Source organism: Triticum aestivum, chromosome 3D, assembly GCF_018294505.1.
Source record: "Triticum aestivum cultivar Chinese Spring chromosome 3D, IWGSC CS RefSeq v2.1, whole genome shotgun sequence".
Classification (NCBI taxonomy): Eukaryota; Viridiplantae; Streptophyta; class Magnoliopsida; order Poales; family Poaceae; genus Triticum; species Triticum aestivum.
This window is the reverse complement of record NC_057802.1, coordinates 601,429,082-601,437,362: the sequence shown is the minus strand read 5'-3', so window position 1 is coordinate 601,437,362 and position 8,281 is coordinate 601,429,082. Positions and strand designations below refer to the sequence as shown.

General features: G+C 38.2%; 1 protein-coding gene across 1 annotated transcript; it reads right to left on the bottom strand.

The window, feature by feature from the left end:
* Positions 1-231: 231 nt before the first annotated feature.
* Positions 232-2,195, bottom strand: LOC123075819 (probable ascorbate-specific transmembrane electron transporter 1). The gene is made up of 4 exons (XM_044498336.1): positions 2,031-2,195; positions 1,463-1,511; positions 615-814; positions 232-489 (listed from the first exon to the last, which is right to left on the bottom strand). Exons 1-4 carry the CDS (start codon positions 2,193-2,195, stop codon positions 232-234), a joined length of 672 nt encoding a protein of 223 aa, XP_044354271.1.
* Positions 2,196-8,281: the final 6,086 nt, after the last annotated feature.

The following is an 8,281-nucleotide window of genomic DNA, read 5'->3' as shown; positions in this document are numbered from 1 at the left end:
CTGGATCTGCATTTTGATGGACTATATAAATGACGTGTGGTTCTTATACTACTACTGCAGCTACTACTACCACGAGACACCAACCATACTAGACATGTAAAAACATGTGAAAGTTTTCTGATTGGACGCTTTACATTTGCTCACTAAGTGAGATCCGCCGATGAATAATTAAGTCAGCAATCCTTTTTCTTCTCCCCCAGACCGATGCCTAGGCTGCAGAGTTGCAGTAAGCTAGTATCTTGACGGAAGGATGACCGCTAGGACAACGGTAACACCAAACACGAAGATGGAGATCCCAAGGAAGTTGATGACGAACGCCTCGCTTGGATAGTCGTTGCCGGGGAAGATGTACTTGGCGAGGCCGGTCTCAGCAGTGCAGACGGCCATGAGGAAGATGACGATGCCGAAGAAGATGTGCCACGGCGCGTAGTCAGCCCTCATCGTCATCATAGCCCCAGGGAACACAAAGTACACGAAAGCCACCAGCCACTGCACAACCACGTTCGACACGTACATGAACTAAGCAAGTATCTTTGGACTGCCGATATACTGAAATGACTTGTTAATCTTGTTTGAAATTTCAAGGAATGACAATATGCAATTGATTGGCATACCTGAAGGGCATAGAGGCCGATGGTGGCTATTCCCAGCCAGGAATGCAAGGAGTGGATGTCGGGGAGGCCGGCGTCGCGGTGGAACTTGACGGCGGCGTACAACCCGACGGCTGCGAAGCCCAGGGAAAGCAGATGCAGCAAAAGGTGCACCGCCTTCCTTGCTGCACGCGGGCCCAGCACGATCCTGTACGCCATCACCGCTGCACATCGATCAATCGTCCATTGCAAGCAATCTAGGTGAGTCTTTTTAGTTTGGAGGAAACAAAACAGCGTATGAATATTGAAGAGTACATGAATATAATAGGATGATGCAGTTGCCAACATGGAATTGCCTCTCGACTCATTTCTACGCCAAAATGATATTCCATTCTTTTTTAAAGATAAGAAAAGATACTCCACCAGATATTTAGTTTCCTTTAATATCCGAGTTGTTAGTTAGATTATTTTCTCTTTTACAGTTAACTTTCTAGTTTGCCTGTTTAGTAGGCTAGTCTGTTGTTCCATGTTGAGCTGATGTTTAGTGTTAACAGGTCTTCACCTTGTGGAAGGTGTTTCGATATCGCCCCGCAAAAAATAGGTGTTTTGATATATCGAACACTTTCAATAGATTTCCTGTTAATGCTCCAGCTTGCCACTCCCTCCCCCTCCCCCTGTTGTTGGTTGGTGTAACAAACATTCTATTTCAGTTACGCAAGTAATGGAAAGAGGGTTGACCCGGTTGGCAAAAAATGTAGTTCCCTCTAAAAACGAAAGAAATGAACCTTTTGCTGCATCTACATGGAGCTTTCCTCTTAACTCCTCATTCTACATTTTTTCCTGTGAAAATTCTCTAAATTGAATGAGTTTACCTTCTCCAGTGCAAATGACAAGGCCGATGATCATGAAGAGGGGGTGTGCCTATCAAAATAAAACAATCAAAGAATCATATTAGGCCTCTTCCAATGCATCAGTGCTTAGGTGAGGTGCTATGTACATTAAAATGCATGCAGCCTCGACGGTGTCCTCTTCTCAGCGGTGTGTGCGGTCGTGTTGGTGCCAGATTGGCCGGGTGCCCTTTCTTGAGGGCGTGTTGTAACGGTTTTCGCACGGGTTTCCATTAATTAACCGGGCAATTCTATTCTACCTTTTTTTAATGAACCAGGCCCTAAAGGACCGCGTTTCAAAAAGAAAAAAAGCTTAGCAACCAATCTCCCCAGCAAAAAGTAAAAACACTATTGGCAGAAAAAAAAACATTGGGATTCTTTTATGCCACTTCTTTTAGCTAAACCCGCCAAGAAGCTAAACACAATTGGAATTTATTAGTCCCTATCTGGTGTGTTCCCAGTAAAGAAAATAGAACTGCCTCACTTAGGTCCAATTTGGGTAATTAAGCGAAACATATCCCCTCGAGAGTTGAGCAGAGTTTGTGAGTTTTACCGTGTAAACCAGCTGCGGGATAGAGCCCATCTCCCAGGTGACGCCCTCCCTGAAGTGCAGCACCCATACGAGGGTGAGCGTGAACACGGCAGCGGCGAGCAGCTGCGCCATGACAATCATCGGCAGCGCCGTGAGCCGGAAGCTGGCGCCGCTCTTAACCGGCATGGCTTCCCTGTCACTGACTCACTTGCCAGGGCAGGGACGTCGTCGGCACGGCAAGGCGATTAGTGTCACGGCAACAGAGGTGTGCTACTGCCAAAATAGTCTCTGCGTAGCGCAAGCTCGACGAAGACTGGTTAAGTAGAGGGCGCGTGTGGGTGGAGGAGCCTCCAAGGCAGAGCCGGGTCAAGGGACAACTTTTCTGCGTGTGTGCGGTTTTGGCCATTTGGCCGGCCCCCAAGCTGGTATAGCAGGTGAATATATTTTCTTTTCTTTTCTTGCTGTCTGGTTGTGTTTGGTGTGACCGTCGTCTGGTGTTTGGACGGCAGAGAAACAGCAACTGAGAGGGCTGCGTCATCCAGGTAAGACAAGAAGAACGGTGATGGTTTGATCGACAAACGTTGAGCCAGCACAAGCTGTTGGAATATCTCGACAACACCGGCTGCCACGCGCTATTCCTGGGCCGTACCAGGCGTTTTTTCCCCATTGACGCAGACAAATTTGCATCCATCCATATCGCACTGCGTATACATTCAGGTCATGCATCCTGGAATTAGTAATTGAAGTGCCTGTAGAGAGTTCAATGTATAGGTATGTATGACCTCGGTAACGAAGGCAAGCAAGAGGACAAACTCGGGCAACCAGAAAGTTAGCTCCGGCGACCTCCTTGCTAATTTAGTAGTGGCAAATCGGCCCAAGTCAAAGACGAAAAAAAGAGATACTCCTGCTGTAGCGTGAACTCTCTTCTAGGGTTCCCTGCCACTCGCCGCACCGCCGTCGATCCGCCTCGTCTCCTATGGACTTTGGACCATGGAGGTGCGGAGGATCCCGGCCTTTGCTTACAGGAGAGCTTCGTTTTTAGGTGTTTTTCTGAGTTTTTTTAGGGCTTGTGTCATGTTCAAGATGACGAGGCGGTGGCGACTTCTTGAACATGGAATAAGGTTTTCCCGCCTTGCTCCAGTCTCGGTGATGCTTCAATTGTTGTTGGAACGCGTGCGGAGATGTGTCTCCGGTGGATCTCGTGGGATCGGGTCGGCGTTTGTCTTCGGTGGGTCCACCTGGATCTGGTTTTCGTTCTTATACGTCTGTGTCTCTATAGGTTTGATCCTTTCGATCTACACTTCTCTTCATCGGCGGCATTTGTTGTTCTGGTGTGCAGGTCCTATATATGGCCTTAGCTCGACGACTTCCCGACTGTCTACTAGGACAATGTTTGTCTGGCTCCGACGAAGGAGGGCGATGACGCTGGCGCGCCTTCCGCTCGCTTCAGTGCTTGTAGTCATCGCTAGGTGGTCTACTGACCAAGATATAAATTTTACTTCTAGTGTTCTTTGTACTACCTTGATAGTTGATAAATAGATCGGAAGATTTCCCGCAAAAAGAAAACAATTTAGCTATATGTAAGCTGTCAGTGTTTAAAATTTAGGTAGGTCGACTGTTTTGACCGTTGAAGCCTGTTACCCGTTGCTTGTTTTTTTTAGTCGTTTTTCTTTTTATGGGTATTTTTAGGATGTTGGGTGAGTATAAATGTATACATGCAAGTGCCGCACAATTAGTCTCTAGATTATAGTGAGGTGCAAAATTTTCATTATTATACGCTTATTCTTTGCATATTACAAAAAAGTGCAATTTCAGTGCAAAGTTGTGTGCAAGATTTTTTTAGTTTTGATTTCATTTTCTTTCTTATTAAAGGGTTAGGATAGATGGATTGAAATTCAATTTTATTTTAGTTTCAGTTTTCTTTCCTCTTTAAGGGCAATACAATGTTAGTAATCTATTCTTTTTTAGAAAAGTTTTTTGCTAAAATTCCAGTATTATATATGCTTACTTTCGTATTATAAAAAATTAAAAAAGTTCCATTGTATTTTTTAAAGTTTCAATTTGCTTTCTTTTTAAAGGGTAATACCAATGTCACTAATTTATTCTTCATTTAAAAAAAATTATGTATAAGTATAGACACAAGTACTACAAGTATGTTTGTAAATTATACTAGATTGTGAAAATTTGGAATTCCAAAAAGAAAATGATATTTTTGGGTGCAAACTTGGACAAATGCTCTTAGTGCTTTTAAATTTTCGTCCCGAAATAATTCATGGAAGTCATGAAAAAAATCAGCACTCCAAAAATGCTTTCGTATATACCGATTTTGGAACATCGATTTTAGTTTTTTTACCACGACTTCCAAAAATGTCATTTTTTTAGAAGTTTTTGCAAGCACAAAAGTTTGCACAAAAAAATCCAGAATGTTTTGAATTTTTTTATTTACTTTTTTTGGATTTTACTGTTCATTAGGGAGCATTTGAGCTCGGGACTACATACTCCGTGTATGCGAAAATTGCATATTATAGGCTTATTTCCATATTAGAAAATGTGCGTTTTTACCGCAAAGTTGTGTGCCTTTTTATTCTTCTTAATGGAGTTGTGTGCCTTGTTTATTCTTCTTAATGGGTAATACCAATGCCACTAATTTATTTTTTCTTAGAAAACTTCATTATTTTGATTTTTTAGTTTTGTTACATTTTACTTTCTTCTTTAAGGTTAATATCATTATGTTACTTTCTTCTTTAGTTCTGAAAACTTCGTTATTTTACTTTCTTCTTTAAGGTTAAATGCAAAAATTCATTCCTTTTTTGAAAACTTCTTATTTGTGAAAAATGCACTACTATATGTTCGTTCTTACGCATTATGAAAACTCCTATTTTTGTGTAAATTGTGTGCAAATTTGGTCATTATTTGTCTTAGTTGCTTTCATTTCATTTGTTTTGAAAGGGTAATACCAATGCCAAAAATTCATTCGTCATTAGAAAGCATTGTTTTTTGTCTTTAATGTTATATTTCTTCATTTATTTTTGTCTTTGTCTTGTGTCTTACAAGGTATTTGGTCAATTTTTCCTATGTTTCAGACCAAGACCAAGTATCTGTTGGGCTTCTATTTCTGCAAAGGGCAAAATTTTCCTCTAGGAAAAGGTTGACAAATTTTGTTGTTAGTTGATTGCAATTCTACTGCATGGAGAAAAAATGGACTGACCTAAATTGTTTTTAGGCGATTGCCCCTGCTTGAACCCTTTACTTAATATACTAGTTTTTGCTCTCCCTTCATAAGTTATGGCCTTCTTATTGGCATGTTGGAATATATTAGCAATTTTGCAAAAATACCCCAATGCGTAACTACAAGATCTAAATATCTACCAAAGCATGTTTTGTCGTGACCACTCTATGGGTTACTGGCGTGTGCAACTTGTAGGCAGGGAGGGACGGAGAGAGAGGGAGAGAGGTTAAAAAAGATTAATTAACTGTCACTTAATGGTATTTATTGTTTAATACTATATAGAATCCTTGATATTCCACAGTGATGTCCAATCTTTTGCTTCACCCATCTAAAACGAATGACCAGTACCTTCATCCATTTCAGCCTTCTCTGCTGCATTTTGTTCTGACAATGAGACGGTATGCCAAAGTACTGAAAAACAGCCCCTCCGATATGCAATCCAAGCGCAAAAATCATCTACTTTCTCGGTACAAATCGGGATCCTCAAAATCACTTCTGCATCCACCAACAATAAAACATCATCATCCATTAGCATTTTCCAAATTTTTGGTTGTCTACTTTTTCAATAATATTTATACATAATTAATGGTCAAATTGTTATGAGAAGCATTAACCAGTTGACCATTAACATTTTCCAAAATTTTCGATGTCCACTTTTTCAATAACCTGTATACGTTATTAATGGTTAACTGGTTAATCCTTTAGAAAGGTTGATACTTTATTTTGAAAATGTTAAACATGTATATAATTTTTTTTCCTCATGTATACAATAAATATATAATGTGTATGGAAAAAGTAGACATAAAAAAAATATGTTTTTCAAAAATGTTTATCATCTATTTCAATTATGTTAATCATTTGCAAAAAACTTCCTGATGTATACCGGAAATATAGACATGTATAAAAAAAATTGAACATAAAAAAATACTGTTTACAAAGGTTGAGCTTGTATTAAAAAAATGCTAGTTATATATTTTAGAAATGTTAAATGTGTATAAAAAATGTCCTCATGTATGCCCAAAAATGTATAGTGTGTATTGACAAAGTTGTCATCAAACGCAAATAATTGAAATCAAGTTAAATAACGATTTCAAAAAAGTGAAACGTGTATTAAAAAATTGTTACAAATGTATAAGAAAATTTTAGAAAGTTTATTAAATTTTGAATATAAAAACATATTTTATCAAAAAATTGATCCTGTATAAAAATGTTAATCGTACATTTGGGAAATGTTAATTAATTATTTTAAAAGTTCCTCATATATAACAAAAATATACAATATGTATGAAAAAGTAGTCATCAAACTTAATTTTTTTAACATATTATTCACATATTTGAAAAATGTTCCTGATGTACACGTAGAATGTAAAGATATGTAGACATGTGTTGAATAAAAAAGACAAAATGAAGAAAAATGGATCAAAACAAGAAACGAAAGAAAGAAATAGAAAAACAATTCGCAAATAATAAATAGAAAACCCAAAGAAAATGAAAAACCCCTTAAGGAAACCAAGAAAAACAAAAAAAGTGAACAAAAACACTCAAAAATAATGAAAAGAACGGAAGTACAAAAACCCAAAGGAAATTAAGAAATAGGAAACAAAAGAACAACCATAAAACGGAGAAATGAATAAAATGAAACCAAAGAAAAACGAAAAGGAAAAATATTAAAAACCGGACAAAAACAAAAAAAAAGGTGAAAACACAAAGGGAAAAAATTTACGAAGCTGTGAAGAAACAAAGAAAAACAGAAAGAAAAGGAATAAGAAAAATTAGAAGAAAACTTGAGCCGAACCAATGAACAAACAGACGATCAAGCAATGAGAAGCTAGTCATTGCAAAGGACAACGAATATGGGCCATCCCGGAAACAATGGAAAGAGGGAGAGCTGTTGCTTCCATCTGGTGAGGAGCGAGATATAGGCGTATAGCTCTTGCGGGTGTGACCTCCTCCTTGCGCCTTAGCGCCCCGAAACAGATTGGCGCCTAAGCGCGATGTATCGTGCCTCGTCCAATTAGGTACCAATTTCACTCACTCGCTCACTCACTCAAATAGATTGGCGGGCTCTGTTTTCGCTCACTCGCTCAGCGTTGGCCGTTGACTGTTCCCTCATACGTACTAGTTCAGGAGTAAAACAATATCATTGAATTATTCTTTTTGTATAGTAATTTTTAAAATACTATTCGTGACATTTTTCAAAAAATCATGATTTTTCAATGTGTTCATGGATTTAGATAAAGTTTTAAATTTACCCTTTTATTGAATTCGAAAAAATCATGGATTCGAAAAAATAGCGAATTTTCAAAAAGTTCATGAATGCACAAAATGTTCATCTATTTGAAAAAAGACTTTTAATCCAAATTGTGTTCACAGATATAACTAACCGTTCATGGATTTGAAAAAACATAATGGATTTAAAACATGTTCATGAAATTATAAAAATTTACTAATTTGGAAAAAATCGTGATTTTCAAAAAGTTCATGAAATTTGAAAAGTGAAAAAGTAAAAAGAAAAAGTGAACAAAACCCGTCCAAGAAAAAAAGCCATCCCATGAAAAAACATTATATATGAGGCAGCGCAGTATGGAAGCTATTCTAGGCGCTGCATAGGCATTTATCTGTGTTTGGTGCTATAAGTGCGAAATAGGATTTGTCCTATAGGCTTGCAGCGAGAGGCAAATAGGGTTTGGTTGAGTAGATTTGTATTTTCCAAAAGTACTTAGTTGAGTTCTTGAGTAGATGGGAACATTGGTCACCATGATAGATTGGCCCAGCACAACACATGCATTGCCTTTTAACACATGCATGTAGCTTACATGTCATCACATACGTCATAAACAACAATTTTTCTAGATTAAAAAACAAGTGCTCTCTTTGTAAATTAATATAAGATGTTTTAGACCACTAACGTAATAAACCTTTTTTAGGCTAACGTAAATATCAATAAAGCGCACAGAGAGTAGTCTATGGTATTGGGCCGTCCCATGGTACCGTTTTCAACAAATTATTTTTGTTCTTTTGCCTTTTTTTCTTCCCTTCGTTT

Excerpts from the sequence above, each read along its gene's own strand:
- LOC123075819 (XM_044498336.1), bottom strand. The coding sequence starts at position 2,195 with ATGCCGGTTAAGAGCGGCGCCAGCTTCCGGCTCACGGCGCTGCCGATG. Across the intron at positions 1,512-2,030 it reads TCCCGCAGCTGGTTTACACG|GCACACCCCCTCTTCATGAT; the intron begins GTAAAACTCACA and ends TTATTTTGATAG. Across the intron at positions 815-1,462 it reads TGTCATTTGCACTGGAGAAG|CGGTGATGGCGTACAGGATC; the intron begins GTAAACTCATTC and ends ATCGATGTGCAG.